At 41.3% G+C, this 21,065-nt stretch overlaps 1 protein-coding gene across 1 annotated transcript in view; it reads left to right on the top strand.

Moving 5' to 3' along the window:
* The window catches only part of LOC145399737 (uncharacterized), a 342,222-nt gene extending 323,070 nt beyond the window's left edge, over positions 1-19,152 (top strand). Inside the window, exons 11-12 of the mRNA XM_080272285.1 lie at positions 3,112-3,303; positions 18,973-19,152. Of these exons, the coding sequence (XP_080128411.1) occupies positions 3,112-3,303; positions 18,973-19,128 (348 nt within the window). The 3' untranslated portion in view covers positions 19,129-19,152. The remainder of the gene's footprint in view (positions 1-3,111; positions 3,304-18,972) is intronic.
* Positions 19,153-21,065: the final 1,913 nt, after the last annotated feature.

The raw sequence follows: 21,065 nt of genomic DNA, 5'->3' as shown, positions 1-21,065 counted from the left end.
AAGACATGGGACGAGGTCATTAAGTGTGATCTTAGGGTTAAGGGACTGAACAGGGAGGTTGCAATGGATCGTGCAGCATGGAGAGCCGCCATTAGGTGACCAAGGCCGACACATGCAAACGTGTTGGAGCCTTGAAAAATGAAACGAAACGATATATATATATATATATATATATATATATATATAGATATGTACTGACTCAAACGGATATGCTGTGTGAAGCTGCAGAATGTGGTGGATGTTTTTGGCGTATCTGATAGAGCCAGGATTCCGGGGGCTTGAATGATGAGTGAATGGAAGTGTGGCCTATTTGAATTGGGCAAGTTTGTGCTATCTGGACATTGCTACTCCTCACCCTGCCCTTGGGTGGGAAAGGAGGTCCGGATGATGATGATGATGATGATGATGATGATGATGATACTGTATACAGTACATGAAATAATCGAGGAATTACCATACATACCAAACCTTGAGCAATGTGCTTCAAAGTGAGTATATTATATGTTCTTACTAATACACTTGCAGGTTAACAGTGTTATGGAAAAAATACAGGATGGAATTGCACGTGATATGGAATTAAGTTTATGGACTGTCAGAGGAACAAGTGATTAAAAAAAAAAGAAAAAGAAAAAAAAAAAGAAAAAAAAAAAGGGTTTTACACCAGGTATCCCCGAAGGGCTAAGGAGTTGCCCCTGGGTAGAGGACTTTTGATTGGAGTGTGTAGCATTTTATGACCGGATGCCCTTCCTGATGTCTACCAAAGACCCTTGGGTGGATTCAATCCTCTGACCCTTTGGTCAGAGCGGAGTGCACTAACCCACTGAGACACGGTTGAGGAACAAGTGATGAAATTTTGAATATAAAAGGTCAAAGGTCAGTATTACAAAGGGGATGGTGCTGTCTTGACAGTATACGTTATCAGAGTGCTCTTGTTATATGCATCCCTCCATATGCTATTCTTGTTTTGGTTTCTCTTACAAACACCTTCTTTTATTATTATTGCTCAGGTTCCCTTTCAGTATTGCACAGGTGCTAGTTCCTATGTAGAAAACCTACACTATGACTCCAAAATTTCAGCACTTACCTTAAAGCATCTTAGCCAGATTTAACGTAAGCTTTTGCCAGATCCAGAATGGCAGTATAGTGTTCTTGTATCATGTGCATTAAAATGAGAATTTTTAAGATGAATTTTTGATCTAAGTAGCCATTTCATTTTTTAAACCCTCACAGTATTCAATGCAGTTGTTATTCATCTTGTGCATTCTCTCTGTTTCTTAATACTCGTACATGTGGTATGGTACAAATTTGGAGAGTTGAGAGTGGGAGCTGTGGAAACAAGATATATACTGTACTATATGTGGGTTGGATACAATAAAATTTTTTAGATTGGTGAATGATGTGCAGTAAGGAGTTTGTTGATAAAATTATGCCAAATAAAAATGACATTCAGCTTCTTCACAAGGAGTGCATGTACTGGGGCTAGCTATGATACAGTTGATGGTTTTGTTTGGATTGCAAGCTTAAGAAAATGCCAAGACAAGCTAATAGCTTTCCTCATGTTGCAGGAAATTGAGGGAAAAAATATTTTAATAATTGTGCTGCATATACAATAAGATTTAAAATGGTTTGAGTAATCTCAAACTTTGTGTACTTGTTTTTGAATTTTTGCCAAAGAATGATGAATGTGCAACTGGTTACCAAGCTCTGGGCCACATATCACTCTTATGGTAGTACCTTTCAGGATCAATGGTAGTCAACCATGTAAGTGTACAGTATTGGTACCCATTGGGTACGATACCCTAGAAAGAATGTTCAAGAATAGGGTAGTGAAATGACGGTGTGTATGTGTGTGAGTTTGAGGGTGGAATGAGGCGTGGAAGGTCAAGAAAAAGATGATCGATAATGTTAGTGAATATATTCGTAATTGGGAAATGGAAACTGAGGAAATAGAACTGCTGACAGAGACTAGGAACTAATGATGATGCACATGACTTTGCTTCCTCATTTTTATTAACTTGGCTGTTGAGAGAATGGTTTCTTTTGCCCCACATTTGTTGTGAGAGCAATCCAGTCTTGTAAAGAACAGTTTTCTTTTGAATATATGTTTGTGAGATGTAGTAGTGGTATAAAGTCAACCCTGGGTCTGTCTGGTCGAGCACACCCATCTACAGTAGGCAAACAGTTGCCCTGCAGGGTTGACCCATGCAGTATACTTATGTTCTCTTGTGGACAGCACCTTGTTATGGTAAGGTGCAGGGAGATGTGTGGAGGTTTGGTTCCTGGATGGATGCCACATTTGTTCTCTCCACTCAGTTAACAGGGACACTGTAGTAGGTTCCACATCACCCTGTTATTTGATTACATGGTTACCACCCAGTAAATGGCTTCCTGGGTTGCAGGAAACCATTAGGTTTGTCACTGAGTGTAGCCACCTAAGAAGTGGGCAGCACTACGTCAAGTAAGTGGATAATGATCGTTACTACATACCAGTGAGATGGAGTAAATGGATATGCCGTCTGCTTCACTGAGTACTCTATAGTTTCCATAAACTTATTATTTACCTTCCTTGTTTTTGGATCCTGCTCACCTCATTTTTAGTGGAAAGGATCTTAGAATGATGATTATAGTGGTGGTCATGATGACTAACAAATTGTATTTTTCATTCATTCATTCATCATCTAATCTAGTGTTGCCCCATGAGCATTGGAGCCCGGGGCTAGTCATGTTGGTCCTGACATTTAAGTTGAGAGTGACCAGCCTCACTCATCTGTGAGTGGCATTATGAGAACAATAAATCCCAATCATCCCTTGGATATAAACCGGCACTGTCTCACTCCGATTGGAACACCTTAATTGCCCACCAAATCACCAGCTGCCATAATTTGGTTAAGTGTACAGGAAACCATTTGGCTTGTCACTCAGTGTAGAGTCACTCGTGAACAGAAGGAAGAGGAAAGAATGAAAAAAGGAAAGACAGAAGAGGAAGGATGGAAAGGAGGAGGAGAGGAATGGGCAGGCACCCAAGAGCAACACTACATCAAGTGAGTGGATGGTGAGCTCCCCCACCAAAACAAATTGTATTTAAGAAAGCTAAAGTTTCATGTGTTTAAGAAAGCTAAAGTTTCCGTGTATGTTCTTGGTCCAGCAGATGACAAGGGGCATGGCTTGCAAAGTGGAATAGTGTTGTGTGTTGGCCACAGAGCTGCTGCCAAGAAGTGCAGGGTAGTGAAAGACAATGAAAATAAGGGGAGGATATTTTACACTTGCAGCAAGCCAGCCTCCAATCAGTGCAACTTCTTTATGGTAAGTTAACTCAGTTAAGTTTTGCATCATGAGTGAACCATATGTTTGACTTCAGTAATATAATTTTTATGAAATTAGGAAAGTAGGATAATACTAAGCACATCAGACCCATAGGAGTAGCCATAAGGACACCTGAGGGCTTTCCCTAGATGATGTGGCTTTTCACTTTCAATTTCATTTGTTTATAGACAAAGGGGTTAAAACAACTGGTTTGGAAAACCGCACTTCCAGCTTCAGCATGTTTTCTCGTGTCAGACTCTAATAATGACATGAGCAAAACTTTGCACTAGTCTGTAATGCTCCTGTTCAGTACCAGCCAGCAGCTGGTTTGAAATACTGCACCATTCACTATTTAGTACTGCTTTCATCCTTCTCTTCATAACTCAAGTTTCTACATCTCTCATAACATCATCCCGATTAATATTTAACAGCTATGGGGACATCACACATCATTGTCCAACACTGATGTTAAACCATTTTCATAGACAACCGCCTACTATTACACAAGCTTCGCTACCATAATAACTCTTAACAGCATTCATCAGCTTTCCCTTCACACCATACATAAGCAAAATCTTCCAGAAACTCTCTCCGTGTACCTTGTGTGCTTCTCCTCCTCCTCCTCCTCATTGTTGTTGCCCCTCTTTTTTCCACCTGCCAGGGCATTGAGGTAATGTGCAGATACCCAGGGAAAGAAAAGAATATGATAATACAAGAGCTAATCAATAGTTTGTCCAGTGAAATGGGTTGCATACCACACCATTCAAGCCCCCAGAATCCTGGCTCAACTTGATAATTACACTTGTCCACATGTAGCTTCACATTTACCTGTCCCACAGAGTCAATAAGACAACAGTCAAGTTTAACAAAGGTGCCGAACCCTTGTCATACATTTCTCAGTACAAAATTCGTCCAGCCAGCTTAACCCATTGAGAGCGATAGGCATCATTTGGGACTCATCAGAGTTGAAAGCGATAGGCCTCAAATGAGCACGCTTTTCAAAGGCATACCAAAACTGCGTCACGAGGAGTAGGTGGCTGAAATTTGCATGAGAAATAGGGGCAGGTGGCAACTCTCGATACCACCCATGCACTGCCCCACTTTCCCATATGCGCTCAGAATATGCACATGTGCACACCATGGAGTGCGCATGTAAATTTTCCTCATTTTCCTCCCGTGACCCCGCCAACCCCACATCAGGCGCAAGGGGATCTGTACACACACACACACACACACACACACATGGAAGAGAGAGAGATAAAGGGCATTTTTGTGAGAGAGAGAGAGGGAGAGGGAGAGAGAGAGAGAGAAAGAGAGAGGGAGAGAGAGATAGAGAGATCTGTCTATCTATCTATTGCCAGACGCCTCAATCCCATTCGGGGTGGCCACAAACAAATCGCCTCCATGTCGCTTTGTCCCCTGCCATTTCACTGCCCTGCTCCCAACTCACACCCCCCCCCTCTCTCATATACCTCTCCATCTCATCCTCAGCCTCCCCCTCCCTCTTCCCCCCTCCACCTCACTCACATACATTCTCTTCATCAGTCTTTCACCCTCCATCCTCTCCACATGGCCATACCACCTCAGTGTATTCCTCATAACGCTTCCTATCACCTCCACGTCCACACCACAACGCTCCTTTATATCCTCATTCGTCAGCTTGTCTCTCCATGTGACTCCACAGGCTCCTCATAAATAACTCATTTCCACTGGTCTCACTCTTGACTTGTGTCCTTCCAGCAACGTCCAAGCTTCACTACCATACGTTAGAGTTGGTATCACAATACTGTCATGTAGTAACTTTTTCACTTCCATGCTCACTTCCCTGCTTCTTATCACTGCTTTCAAGGAACCAGCAACCTTTCTTCCCTGCTGTACCCTTTCAAGCACTTCACCCTCCAAACCTCCATCCTTACTCATCACATTACCCAAGTACGTACTTAAACGTACTCACATTTTCCAGTTCCTCACCATCCAACCTCGCTGTACATTCACTGACTTCACCTCTCTCAAAGACCATCACTTTACTCTTCCCTACATTCACCTTTAGATTCCGTTTCGTACACACTCTCCCAAACTCATCCACCAAACCTTGCAGCTCTCCTTCGTCTTCACTCAACAACACAGTATCATCTGCAAACAACAGTACAGGGAGTTTCCAAACACTACCCTCTCTCACCAGAGCCACTCCAACATCCACAACCCTACCTTGTACCTCTTTTATTACCCCATCCATGTACAGATTGAACGACCATGGAGACATGACACATCCCTGTTTCAACTCAACCTTCAAAGAGAAAAATTCACCCGGTTCACCATCCACACACACTGCAGCCTTAGCACCATCATACATACTTTTCACAGCATTCAACAACTTCCCATCTACTCCATATATTCTTAATACTTTCCACAATCCTTGTCTATCCACCCTGTCATATGCTTTCTCCAAATCCATGAAAGCCGCATACAACTTCTTTCCCTTCTCTAGAAACTTTTCCAGTAAAGATCTAAGAATGAATATCTGATCTACACAACCTCTTCCCTTCCTAAAGCCTCCCCGTTCTTCTCCAACTAATTCCTCTGTTCTTTCTCTAGCTCTGTCAATAAGTATCCTACCATACACTTTTCCTATTATACTAAGAAGACAGATGCCCCTATGATTACCACACACTTCTTTTTCCCCTTTTCCTTTGTACAAGGGAATAATTATACCCGACTTCCAATCCTCCGGGACTCTACCTTCCTCCCAGGCCAATCTGCACATTTTCCATATCCATTCTACTACTATCTCTCCCCCATACTTCAGCATTTCACCCCACATGCCATCAATTCCTGGGGCTTTCCCCAGTTTAACTTTCTTCACTGCTTCCACAACTTCTATCCTACTGATTTCTTCCTCTCTTCTCACCTCCCTCCTTCTCCCAGCCATTCCCCAGCCGCTTATACTCGCATTACTTCAGTCCTATATGTTCAACAATTTCTTAAAGTGTTCTCTCCATCTGCTCACTTTTTCTCCCTTCTCCACCAGTAATCTACCATTTTTATCTTTCACTCCCCTGTCTTACTCTTTTCACCTCTTTCCAGATCATTTTCTTACAGTCCCTTCACTTTACACTCAAGTTCCTTCCAAATTCCTCATCCGCTCTCTTCTTACTCTCTCTTACTAATCTTTTCACCTCTCTCTTTCTACATTTAACTCTCTCTTCCGTCTCTCAACTTCTTCCATGCCCTTATTTCTCATCCATTCATTGTATGCTTTCTTCTTTTGTGCCACAGCCTGTCTCACCTCTTCATTCCACCACGCTGTTCCTTGCACACTCCTCTGTCTTTTCTTCATCCCACACACCACATCACATGCTGCACATATTTCTTCTGTAAATATCTTGCACACACCTTCCACATCCCCCATCTGCTCCAATTCATATTTGCCCAATCGTTCCTCCACTTCTCTCTTATATTCTGCCTTTTTCTCATCCTCTTGCAACCTTTCCATTCTTCTTACAAATACTCCTTCCCTTTTTCTATTTCTCTATTCTAATTGGACCTTGATTCTGGCCACCACCAAGTAGTGGTCAGAAAGTCCACTCTCCCAACCTCTGTAAGCTCTTGTATCCATTACACATTTTCACATCCTTTCATCCACACACACATAATCAATCATTGCCTTCCTTTCCTTCAGTTCACCACCGACCCTTCTCATCACTCACCATGTATACCTGTGGATCATTTTGTGCCTGAAGAGGGTATTGGCTATCACCAACCCCCTCCCAGCACAAATGTCCACTAATGCACTGCCATTCTCATCTATCTCAGCAGGCACATCTCACTCACCAACTATTCCATCCACCATCACATTCCCTACTTTACCATTCATATCTCTGATCAAAAACACTCTCTCATTCCTTCCAAATTTTTCCATGCACACTTCCACATTTGTCCAGAACTCTTCTCTCATTCTGCTTGCACGATCTTGCGTTGGCGCATACACACACACAATCGCCCACATTTGTATTCCAACTTTCAATCTTACCCACACAATCCTTGACCCAACAGATCCATACTCTTTTATGCTCTTCTTCCATCTTTTACTCACAACTATACATACTTCTTCTTTTGCCCTCTCATTCTCACCCACTCCTGCACATATACCTCATCCATACTCCCATTCTCTCACACTCTCACCTCTCCATTTCATTTCAGTTATTCCGCATACATCAACTTTCGCAACTTCAAGCACCTTGACAATTTCTCTCTCTTTCACCTCATCATTTGCTCCCCTTACAGAGATAAAGGGCATTTTTCTGTGAAAGAGAGAGAGAAAGAGAGAGAGAGAGAGAGAGAGGGGATTTTTTTTTTTTTGAGAGAGAGAGAGAGGGCATTTTTTTTGAGAGAGAGAGAGAGAGATAATGGGCATTTTTCTGAGAGAGAGAGAGAGAGAGAGAGAGAGAGAGTAAATAGAAGGATGACAGACACAGCGTGGTCCTTTGCGAACGAGGAAATAAGGCGTGACAGCCGTCCCTCTTCTCTCTCTCTCTGTCCATTCCCTCCCTCCTCTGTCGGAGAGAGAGAGAGAGAGAGAATAAAACACAGAAATGGCACAATGTGCGTCCCTTCGTCCCTTGGAATGAATGAATAACATCCCTCTTGTCTTTCCTGCTCCACTCCCTCCATCCTCTCTTGGATAGAGAGAGAGAGTTATGGGTAAATTGTATAATAATGTATGGTTCCTTGGGATTGAGTAAGGTAATTTATCGTAGTTTGAGAGAGAGAGAGAGAGAGAGATGATTTCCACACACACACACACACACACACACACACACACTCACAAGGCAAAAAACGAACAGAAAACTGAGGAAGAGAAGACAGTGTTTTATTGGAGAGTTATGGATCAGAAATTGAGGAAGTGGTACCGACGGAGAGAGAGAGAGAAGAGGAAATAAAGATCGGTGAAAAAAGTTGGAAAGTGTCATACAGTATACTAATGTTGACGGTTTAATATCGGCAAGCCTAGAAATCAATGATTACTTGAGGGTTCACGAACCAGATATCATGTGCTTTATAGAGACCAAGTTAAGAGAGGATATTGACATCCATATGGGATATGGTAAATACAAACTGTGGAGAAGAGACAGAAAAGAAAAAATGGGAGGAGTGATGATAGCAGTGAAGAACATCATCAGTGTGGAAAATGTGGAACCGGGAAAGGGTAAGGCTGAAGCGATAAATATGAAACTAGAAACCGAAGAGAATGGCAAGAGAGACATTGCAGTGGTATACGTTCCCCCTAAGACAAAGGCATGGAAGGACGATGAATATCAGGAGATGTTGTCAGATATGGTTATCTATCTCAAGAAACTGATTGAGAGAAGCAATAACATAATTATGATGGAGGATTTCAACTGTAAAGAGGTGAACTGGGAGGAATGGGACTCGGGAAGCAATGAAGATTCATGGGGCACTATATTGTTAGATATTGCAATGAGTAATGTACTGACCCAATGGGTCAAAGAGGAGACTAGATTCAGAGGAGATGACACACCAGCAAGATTAGATTTACTTTAACTAAAGAACCTGATGTAGTTGAAAATTTAAAATATCAGTGTCCTATAGGAAAAAGTGATCGTGTGGTTATTGAGTTCCAGATGATAAAAAGGAACGTGGTGCCAAGAGATGAGTTTTGCAGACAGGGAAGATACAACTATGGGAAAGCAAACTTTACAGGATTGAGGAAATTTTTCGAAAATGTGGAATGGAGAAAATTCAAAGAAACAAGAGAGACGTAGAGGAAGTGGGATATCTTTCTAGATCTCTGTAATTCGGGAGTCGAGAAACACGTTCCAAGCGTAAGTGGAAAAGAAAACAGGAAAAAGGATTGGTTTAACAGAAGGTGCATGAGAGCAAAAAAAGAAAAGGACATGGCATGGAACAAATGGAGAAAGAGAGGTAATAATAAATCAAAGGAAGAATATATAAGAACTAGATATGAATATACCGTACAAGTTTATGCAGAGAGGAAGAGAGAAACTTTGAAAAAGGTTTAATTGACAAATGTAAGGATGAATCCAAATTGTTTTATAGATTTGTTAATGGCAAATTGAAACAAAAGGAAGGAATCACCCAACTGAAAGTAGAAGGAGAGGTCTATAAAGACGCGGCAATGCAAGCCGAAATAATGAACAAATGTTTCCAATTGGTTTTCACTAAAGAAAGGGACTTTGTGGAGGGGCAGGGTGTGACTAGAAATGTAGTGATAAAAGACATAAAAGTTGAAGTGCAGGAAGTGTATAAATTACTGGAAACTCAGGATGTAAGGAAAACCCCAGGACTGGATGGAATCTCTACCTGGGTACTGAAAGAATGCAGAGAACAATCGGCAGATAAGATTCACGATTTAATTGTGTGTTCTCTGGAAGAAGGGAAAGTGCCTCATGAATGGAAGAGGGCTAGTGTGGTACCAATTTATAAGGGAGGAAACAAGGAAGAACCCCTGAATTATAGACCAGTGTCCTTGACCAGCGTAGTTGCAAAATTGTGCTAGGGAATCCTGAAAGACAGATGGATAAAATATCTGGAGGAGACGAACATATTAGCTGAGAGCCAGTTTGGAATCAGAAGTGGAAGGTCATGTGTTTCCAACTTGCAGATCTTTTACTCAAGAGTGATTGACATGTTACAGGAGAGAGACAGATGGGTGAATTGTGTGCATCTAGATCTGGAGAAAGCCTTTGACAAGGTACCCCACAAGTGACTAATGTGGAAATTGGAACACAAAGGAGGACTGAAGGGAAACGTCCAGGAGCGGATGTGTGACAAGACAGACAAATGAGGACAGTAATAAAGGACAAGATGTCCAGATGGAGGGAAGTAACAAGTGGAGTCCCACAGGGCTCGGTGTTAGCGCCAGTAATGTTCCTGATTTATGTAAATGATACGGTAGGTGGAGTGAACAGTTACGCAAGTCTGTTTGTTGATGATGCAAAGATCTTGAGGAGAGTAGAAGTTGAGGAAAACGTAAAATGCTGCAGGAAGACCTGAATAGGATCCAAGAGTGGAGCCAGATGTGGGAAATGAAATTTAATGCAAAAAAATGTAAGATATTGGAAATGGGTAAGAGTATCAAGAGGCCATCACTGAATTATATGATGGGTAATGAACCAATAAAAAAAGTGAGAAGAGAGAGATTTGGGAGTGCTGGTCCAGGATAGTTTGTCACCAGAAAAACACATTAACAAGATAGTTAGAGAGACGTACAATCTCTTGACTAACATACGAGTGGCATTCCATTACATGGATGAGGAAATGATGAAAAAATTGAGAGTGACCATGATCTGCCCCAGGTTGGAATACGCGGCAGTAGTGTGGTCCCCACACAAGAAGAAAGACATAAATAAAATCGAGAGAATACAAAGAACAGCAACCAAGATGGTCCCCAGCCTGGCAGATCTCTCACATAGAGAGAGGCTGGAAAAGCTGGACCTGCCTACACTAAAAGAAAGGAGAGCATGGGGCGACATGATTGCAGTGTTCAGGGCCATGATGGGAATAGATAAAATTGATAAAAATGATCTGTTTGTATGGGATGGGAGATTAACAAGAGGACATGGAATGAAACTGAAAAAGCCAAGTTGTTTGAAGGATATCAAGAAATATAGCTTTTCATATAGATGCATAGACCTGTGGAACAGCCTAGACAAAGTGATCGTCCAGTCTAAAAACTTAAACAAGTTCAAAGCAAAATTTGACTTAACGAGAAAAAGAGACGGGACCCCACGAGAGTAGCTACTTCCTGTATATCACAACTAGGTAAATACACACACACACACACACACACACATGAGAGACAGACAGACAGACAGAGAAAGGGGATCATGTGGTCATTGAGTTCCAGATGATAATAGGGAACGTCGAGCCAAGAGACGAGCTTCATAGACAGGGAAGATACAACTTTGGGAAAGCAAATTTTACAGGACTGAGAAACTTTTTTGAAAATGCGGATTGGAGAAAATTCAGAGAAACGAGAGAGATACAGAGGAAGTGGGATATCTTTCTAGACCTTTATAATTTGGGAGTGGAAAAATTTGTACCAAGAGTAAGAGGGAAAGAAAACAGGAAAATGGATTGGTTTAATAGAAGGTGTATGATAGCAAAAAAAGAGAGAGATAAGGGATGGAACAACTGGAGAAAGAGAGGTAACAACAGAACAAAGGAAGAATATAAAAGAATTAGAAATGAATACACAAGAATACATAGAGAAGAAGAAAGGAATTTTGAAAAAGGTATAATAGACAAATGCAATGATGAACCCAAACTGTTTTATAGATTGGTAATGGCAAACTGAAACAAAAGGAAGGAATCACCAAACTGAAAGTAAAGGGAGAGGTCTATAAAGATGCAGCAATGCAAGCTGAAATAATGAACAAATGTTTCCAATCGGTTTTCACTAATGAAAAAGAGTTTGTGGAAGGGGAGGGAGTGATTAGAAATGTACTGGTGATAAAAGATATAAAAGTGGAGGTACAGGAAATGTATAAATTACTGGAAACTCAAGATGTAAGGAAAGCCTTAGGACCTGATGGAATTTCTAATTGGGTACTGAAGGAATGCAGAGAACAACTGGCGGATAAAATTCACAGTTTAATTGTATGTTCTCTGGCAGAGGGGAAAGTGCCACAAGAATGGAAGAGGGCAAATATGGTACCAGTTTATAAGGGAGGAAACAAGGAAGAACCCCTGAATTATAGACCAGTGTCTTTAACCAGCTTGGCCGCAAATAACCAGCATGGCCGCAAAACTGTGCGAGAGAATCCTGAAAGACAGATGGATAAAATATCTGGAAGAGATGAATATTTTGGCTGAATGTCAGTTTGGATTCAGAAGTGAAAGGTCATGTGTTTCTAACTTGTTGAGCTTTTACTCAAGAGCGATTGACGTGGTACAGGAGAGAGATGGCTGGGTGTATTGTGTGTACTTAGACTTAGAGAAGGCCTTTGACAAGGTACCTCATAAGAGAGTAATGTGGAAACTAGAATATATAGGAGGACTGAAGGGGAAACTTCTGGAAGGGATGAGAGACTTTTTGAGAGACAGACAAATGAGGACAGTAATAAAGGATAGGTTGTCTGGATGGAGGGAAGTAACAAATGGAGTCCCTCAAGGCTCGGTGTTGGTGCCAGTAATGTTCCTGATTTACATAAATGATGTGTTAGATGGAGTGAAAAGTTATGCAAGTCTGTTTTGCTGATGATGTAAAGATCTTGAGGAAGGCAGAGGTTGAGGAGGATTGTAAAATGCTGCAGGAGGATCTGGATAGGATACATGATTGGAGCCGGACGTGGGAAATGAAATTTAATGTAAAGAAGTGTAAAATATTGGAAATGGGTAAAAGTACCAGGAGGCCATCACAGAATTATTTGTTGGGTAATGAATTAATCACAAAAATGAGAGAAGAGAAAGATTTGGGAGTGCTGGTCCAAGATAGTTTGTCACCAGAAAAGCACATTAACAAGATAGTTGGAGAGACTTATAAACTCGACTAACATAAGAGTAGCATTTCATTATATGGATGAGATGAAAAAATTGATAGTGGCCATGATCTGCCCAAGGTTAGAATATGTAGCGGTAGTGTGGTCCCCACACAAAAAGAAAGATATAAACAAGATTGAGAGAATACAAAGAACAGCAACCAAGATGGTCCCCAGTCTGGCAGATCTGTCATACAGAGAGAGGCTGGAAAAGCTGGATTTGCCTTCCTTAGAGGAAAGGAGAAAGAGGGGAAACATGATTGCAGTGTTCAGGACCATGGTGGGAGTAGATAAAATTGACAAAGAAGATCTGTTTTTATGGGATAAGAGAGCAACGAGAGGACACGGAATGAAATTGAAAAAGTCAAGCTGCTTGAAGGATATCAAGAAATGTAGCTTTCCTTACAGAAGTATAGACTAATGGAATAGCCTGGACAAAAAGATTGTCCAGTCTAAAAACGTAAACGAGTTTAAAGCTAAATTTGACTTACTGAGAAACTGCGACTGGAACCCACGAGCATAGCACATTTTGTGTGTATCACACTTAGGTAAATTAGGTAAATACATAAGTACTGTATTTGGAACGTCTTAGACGAAAAAGTTGTGCAGGAGAAAAACATTCATGTGGGTAAAGGTAGACTAGATAAATGTGGATATGGAGACAGGACAACACGAGCATTGCTCAATTCCTGTATACTACAAATAGGTAAATACACACGCACGCACGCGCGTGCACACACACACACACACACACACACACACACACACACAAAATGAGGGAAGATCAGAAGAGGAGAAGAAGAAATTTTTTTACAAAGTAATAGGATTGCAGGTACGAAAGTGGTACACAAACAGGATGGAAAAAAAAGGGGGAAGGTAGTAAAACCATGTCATGACAAGTATATAAACAAGATGATAAAGTTGATGTACTCAAATGTGGATGGAATGGTATCTAAATTACTAGAGATGAATGATTATGTCAGGGAAAATGAACCACAAATAATATGCCTAACTGAAACAAAATTAACACCAAGGATATCCAATGACATACAGTAATCCCGCATATTTCGCGGTAGTTACGTTCTTGTAACCCCTGCGAAAATTTAAATTCGCGAATACTCTATTAACAATTGAATCTTGCACTTGTGTCCACCATGCTGCCCATCACACAGTCCGTGTCCATACTGATTGCGAGACAATTTGCCGTCAGACAATTCCCCATCAAAACATCGATGCTTCCCCTTCAGAACAATTCGCACCCTGGACGATTCCCCGCCATTTTATAAATATACTAATCAATACTTTTATAAATATAGTTATTATTAATTAATCAATACTTTAATAACTATATTTCAGGGGGATCCAGCAAAGTCTATGTTCAGTAGCGTAGGTTCTGGATATTATTTATTAGTTGCACCTTTAGTCAATAATTAACTCGTTTCTTCCTCGCTGTAGTCACCTTTGAATTATAATTATTCACACGTGCTGTTTGTTAGTACTGTTAGCTTCTAGAGAAAGTGACTCCACCCCTGACAATCAATAACTAATGCTAATAATAATAAACAGATTCTTGCCGGTGCATTAACTCCAGGCTGGCACAACGGATTAAAGCTTAGTACAAGAGGACTGGCCTAAGTACCAGTTATGAGTAATACAAAGCGTTTATGCGAACTAGGAGCGGCAAGTAAGATAAGCTTAATGTGGAGAAATAAAACACAAGTTCACATTACATTAAGCTCAAGAAAAAGAACTGTAAATTTATTCATTACAGTGAAATAAATTGACATTACATGAGTCTCAAATGAATTAAAAATAAGGAGAACACACTCACTCGCTCACTCAAAGGCTAAACTCTTAAGCCTAGGAAAAACACAGGTCAGAAAAGGGGGGCTAGGCGGGATGAACTGGGCGTCGTTACGTAGGAAGGATGCTGCCACCACGCTGAACCTCTACGCCGTATCACATTGAGTGGAGATTTCAGGAACTTGCTGAAGAACGACCTGCTCTCACGGTGCACAAAGTCTGGCTGAATTCAAACTGCGAGGCAAGGGCTGGGGCCGGCCGCGCCCGCTAACTACCAATGGAAAAAATGTGAGCAATGCATGCCCACAACAATTCACTCAGCAAAAGTGCCAATGTCGCGCACAAGGACGATCACTTATGAAACAGTGAGAAATGTTCTGAAAACCGTCCCAATTGAATGAATGTGTGGGTGGTTGACTGAGTGATACTTATTGGGAATTCCACTAGAATTCGCGGTTTCCCACCAAAGTTCAATGTCACGAGTTTGTTTAGATACAGAATCGTGCGAATTCGTGACAGAGTCATTTCTCGGCATAGAAAAAACGGTGTTGTTGTGTGTGTTGTGTTGGGAGATGTGGCACTTGCCCGGTCGACTGAAGCCACTACCAGGTACTTGGACCCTGTGAGGGGCCAGGGGGGTTTGGGGTGGTTTGGCCCCCATGCTGTCCTCCTCTTCCCTTCGACAGCCTCGGGGGCTAGACCCATGACAAAGATGCCACCGCTCCAGGTCCACTTTACTGAGGTTGAACTAAGCGGGTTGTTATACAGTATACAGTGGGCTCGCACAGTACGCATGATCACAATGTGCAAATCGCATAGTACATGAATGACCAAAAAGCATAACCATAAAACTCTGAATGTGTGAGTTTAGCCCACAATATGCGAGGCAGAGGCAAGGAGTGGCCCAAAACCGCTATTTTCCCGAACTACGCAACCCCCCCTCCCCTGCATGACATGCCCATTGTGACGTTAGAGGCTTGTGGGGATGGTGCTCAAGAGGATTCTACAGTAAGATCTCGCCAATAACGACTTCAACAATAATGTTTTTGGCAGTAACGGTAAGTTAGAATAGATACCCAGATTCTTTAATATCGTTTGGATTCGCTTGAATAAGAGTTATTTCGCAAATGCCAAGTTGTTATACTGCAAACATGTCCATAACAAGATGAGGAATGAAACAGACGAACAAGAAGAGATGAAGGATATTGCCAAAAATGTGAGCAGTAGCAACGAGGAGGATCCTCCCCTCACCACCTCCCCTGACTCACCTGCCGCCATCCCCTCCACCTACACTGACCCACCTTACTCACCAGCTGCCTCCCCCACCACCTCCACAGCCCCACCTGACTCACCTGCTTCACCTGGCATACCTGCAACCCCCACCATAATGACTTGCTGCATTCTGGAAGAATTATAACAATCGACAGACCATAAATTTCTTTGTCAAAGTCTGGAAAAATACAACACTGGCAACCATTCAACACGTAGCGTGGCAGGGGCACTGTAAGTGTCTTGCCGCGCCTCGGAACCCCTACAATTTAAGTCCATCGGGCCTGTTGTCTACTGATTTTAAGGTGACTGACCATATATTTTTATTTGAGCTATATCTGTAGTACTGTATATGCCTTAAAAATTTTCCCTTTATTATATCTCTAAGTTAAAAAAATATCAAGGTTTGAGGGGTCCTGCCCATATGTTTGTTTTTTTTCCTTAGGATTATGTATTTACAGTATGCGAAATCACAGTGCATGAGGTCGTGGACTGTCCATCCACTCGAGTACTATGCGAGCTCAGTGTACATACTCACCTCTCACTACTTCTTTTCGATACTATTCGTCAGTCTGCTCTATAAAAGTGAAACTCTGTAACACAGTCATACATATGTACAGCAGAAATTGCATCAGTCCATCCTTCTTCTTCACTGTTGAGCTTGACCCAGCTGGGTTTGTCCTTAAGCCACTTGATTACATGTAAAGTATTATATCGGCATGTTTCATGCAGAGAGAATTAAGAAAACACACACACAAAATAAAGGCCAATATAAAGTTACATGGACCTGGTCATCCTAAAAAGCCATGTTTGCATTGAGGAGCTTTCATTTATATTCACCAGCAGATACCAGGTGGCATCAGTGGTAGGATGTACGGTAAGCACAGGATTGGGTATGTCCTCAGGTCATTTGATTACCATGTAAATGGCATGATTCATGCAAAGAGAATATAAAATGACAAAAAATAAAGGCCAATAAAAAGTTATAAACACTTGTTCCTCCTAAAAATCCATGTTTGCATCAAGGACCTTCAGTTATATTCACCAGCAGACACCAGGTGGCAGCAATGTCAGTGTGTAAACACAAGAGTTGTTGTTGTCCTTGAAGTTTTTCATAAATCTTCAGAGTAAATATTCAAGTGCATCTTAGTTTTCACAATTTATCAATAGTTGTAGTTTAATTATTTTTATTGTAATTTCTACCAGTGATAGGCAGTTTGTAGGATAAGAACCTGTAGATGTGGCTGTTTTGAATACAGCCAGAACTATCTCCAGTCTAACCTCATGACATTCTTCTTTGAAGATGCAAGGGGACTTTTCATTGTATATTTCAGGTGACAAAATGCCTCTAATATGCCGTGAAATATGGGTAATCTCAAAGTCTAGTGCCCCATTCCATCTCTCCATTTCCTGAATGTTTCATCCACCTCACTTTCATTCTATCCACTTAACACCAAATCATCAGCTTACAACATCTCCCATGGCAGTCCATTTCTGAAGGCACGTGAGAGCTTTGAGCACCTTGACAAACAATAAGGGGCTCATGACTGACCCGATGCATGCCAACATTCATGCCAACATTCACGGAAAACTTATCACACAAATCTCCATTCACTTTCACTTGGGTGTGAGCACCCACATACACAGCCATAACCAGTCTAACCAGCCACTTCTTGATGCCTAGTTTTCTTATTGTCCACTTTACCACCTCTCTAGGGACTCTGTCAAAGATCTTCTCCAAATCAGCAAAAGTACAGTTCAGCTTCCTTTTCTTGCCTGTATATTTTTCTTGAAGCTGTTAGACAATAAATATGGCATCATTGGTCCCTTTGCCTGGCATAAACCCATACTACATCTTGTCAACATTCACTGTTTCCCTAATCACACTTTCTAGGATGCTCTTCAGTAACGTCATTATTTGGTCCAAAGGTATTATCTCTCTGTAATTTCCTCCATCCATGGCATCACCTTTCCCCTTGTGCACATTTACAATCACACTCTACAGCCAGTCATATGGGATGACACACTTATACACAGTCATAAGTATCTAATTATTAATTAAACCTATTCCTATATCACTGAGGCCCTTAACATTGCAGCAGTCATCCCAGAAATACCTGCTGCCTTTCCCAGCTGCATCCTGCCTATTTCCCCACTCAGTAGCAGCATCAATCAAAGGCCAAAGACCAAACACTGGATCCATTGACCACAAACCTTCCCTGGTGCAGTCAAACTCCTCATTCAGCAATCGGTTATAATGCTCTCTCTTGGCATCTTTAATGACCATATTGTCCACCACAACCTTCTCTTCATCATTGTTCATGAACTGCTCATCTGTGGTATCCCAGTTTTCCCTCTTCATCTGATTTGCCACCATGAATACCATGTTCTTCCTTTCATCAACACTACTTTGGTTATCCTGTAAAAGTCTCTTGAGACTCAGAGTTTGCCCTGTATAGCTCCTTTGTAGCCTTATACTGTACTTGGCAGCCAAGTATTCCTTTAAGGTACTACCCCTTTTCCATTCCAGGAAAAGTCTTCTTGTCTCCATAACTGCAGTTAGTACACCCTCATCCTACCACCATGTTACTTTATGTCTTGGAGGGCCCCTTGTCCACCCACAGTCATCCATTCCACTCTGTCCACTTTGCTGAATCATCTCTACATACAGTTCAAGGACACCAGCCATCATCCCATTCTTCAGCTGCATCACAGTGTTCTTCATTCATGCCAGTCACACTTCCTGGCATTGCATTCTCTGCACACCACCAAAGCCAGTTATTGTATGTTTACATGTGAATACATCCAGCTCCTTACTTTATGCCTTGCTACTTGATCACCCCCATTACTGTGAGGAGACTTAGAGTTTCAAATATTGTATTCTCTTTTGAAATCTACACCTGATAATTATTCCCCATCAGACACATCATATACTGTACTACTGTGTGGTACTGTAATTTATTCTTCTTTGAATATTTATTATATATTGTATTGTATATATATTTTGTTTTTGTTTATCCATATAAAGTAGTTGTTAAAAAGAAATGTACACTGAGAGTACCCTTAACTTTTTTAGTGGGGAGATGAACATCACCCGCTGTGTGGTCACGGGAAGGTGAGCATCATCCGAACAGTCTTGAAGCAAAATGCTAATAATGGTCGGGAGTTCTACTGCTGCCCACTGCCGAAGAAAAAACAGTGCGACTTTTTCCAGTGGGTCGATGGCACATAGTTTTAAATATGATTTTACTTTTACCAATCCAGAAGTGTACTAGGCTGAACATGTAATAATTTGTATGTGTTTATAAAAGTGTTTTGTTATTTTTTATACTAACATAAAACAACAAACTCAAAAGACAAATGGCCACCCTTTACGTGATTATGCCCCCTGGTTATAGATAGATATTTCATCATTCACTCATTCATCATCCAGTCCTACGTTGCCTTATGAGAAGTGTAGGAGCCAGGGGCTAGGCAAGTTGGTCCTAACATTTAAGATAAGAGTGACCAGCCTCACTCATCCCTGAGTGGCATTAAGTGAGCAGTAAATCCCAACCATCCTTTAGATATAAACCTTTACCAGCTTAATCCGACTGGAGTGCCGTAAATACCCACTAAACCACCAGGTGCCAAAATTTGGCTTTATGGTTACCACCCAGCGTAGTAAATGGTTACCTGGTGTACAGAAAACCATTTGGTTCATCACTCAGTGTAGAGTCACCCACAGGCAGAAGGAAGAGGAAAGAATGAAGGAAAGAAAGACAGAAGAGGGAGTGTAAAGTCACCCGTAGGCAGAAGGACGAGGAAAGAATGAAGGAAAGAAAGACAGAAGAGGATGGAAGAAAAGAAGGGTGGAGGAGAGGGAAGGGTAGATCTTTATATATATATATATATATATATATATACACACAACTGCATTTTTACTTATTTGTGGTAGATAATGGCGACCCTCATCCACTCACTTGATGTAGTGCTGCCTACTTCTTCTTTCAGCTTTATCATTCTTTTTCTGTGTCCGCCCTCCTCCCTTCCTATTTCTCCCCTTTTCCATTTCAGGTGGGTTTACAATGAGTGACAGTCCTAATGGTTTCCTGTAAGCCAGGAAATCATTTACAATGCTGGATGGTAACCATATATACAACTCATATGTGTTCCTTATGCATCAACAAGTGGGTTAGTGGAGGGTTAGTGTCTCTTCCTGTAAAACCACTAACTCACAGACAAATGGCCACCCCTTACAGGATTATGGTCTCTGGCTTGAGATAGATAGATTTTTACTTACAATAAATGATCACTGAAAGCAGTGATATAAAATAGGAAAGTGAGCATGGAAGTAGAAAAGACGCTGCATGATAGCATTGTGATACCCACCCTAAAGTTTGGAAGCAAAGTTTGGACCCTATTGGAAGAATACATGTCAAGAGTGAGAATTGTGGAAATGAGTTACTTGAGAGGAGCATGTGGAGTTACATGAGGGACAGACTGACAAATGAGGAAGTGGTGGATCATTGTGGTGTGGATGTGATAGAAGGCATTAGGATAAATACTTTGAGGTGATTTGGCCATGTGGAGAGTTGAGAGTGAGAGGCTAATGAGGAGAGTGTATGTGTTTGAAGATGGCCTCCCACGAACATGGTCACTATCAGGTGTGTTAGTGTCAGTGATGGAACAGTTATGTGTTGCTGGAGTTCAAGCAGCAAGTGAAGTGCAGTGAAGTTAAAGAGCTACCATTTTGGGCATGGGGGTGTTCCAGGGGTGTTGCCCTAGTTGCCCAGGCAGCACCTCCGTGGTTGGAAAAACCAGTGTCATAAACTTAAGAATGGGTTTTTGAGAGAGAGAGACTTATACAGTTAAAATTAAAAAATAAATTGAAATTGACCCCACATATTTATTAATAGATGGCATAAATTTTTTTTTTTTTTATGTGTTATCAGATGAATTCTCTCTGTGAACTACAATCAAAACACATTTAGAAGATAACTGGATGAATTACATGCTTTGTTACTTTTGTAACTGGCATTGCAACATTTTGTTTAATAAATTTACTTCACTAATCACAGTGCACCAGGATGCCTCATTTTTCAGAATAAAAATATAATTACTCGCAGTGATCATAGATGTCTGATATCACTGCATTCATCCTTTCAGATATCTGTATTTGCAAAGATG

Source organism: Coenobita brevimanus, chromosome 50 (genome assembly GCF_032717465.1).
Source record: "Coenobita brevimanus isolate Jiangsu-jjx chromosome 50, ASM3271746v2, whole genome shotgun sequence".
Classification (NCBI taxonomy): Eukaryota; Metazoa; Arthropoda; class Malacostraca; order Decapoda; family Coenobitidae; genus Coenobita; species Coenobita brevimanus.
This window is presented reverse-complemented; position numbering and strand designations above follow the sequence as displayed.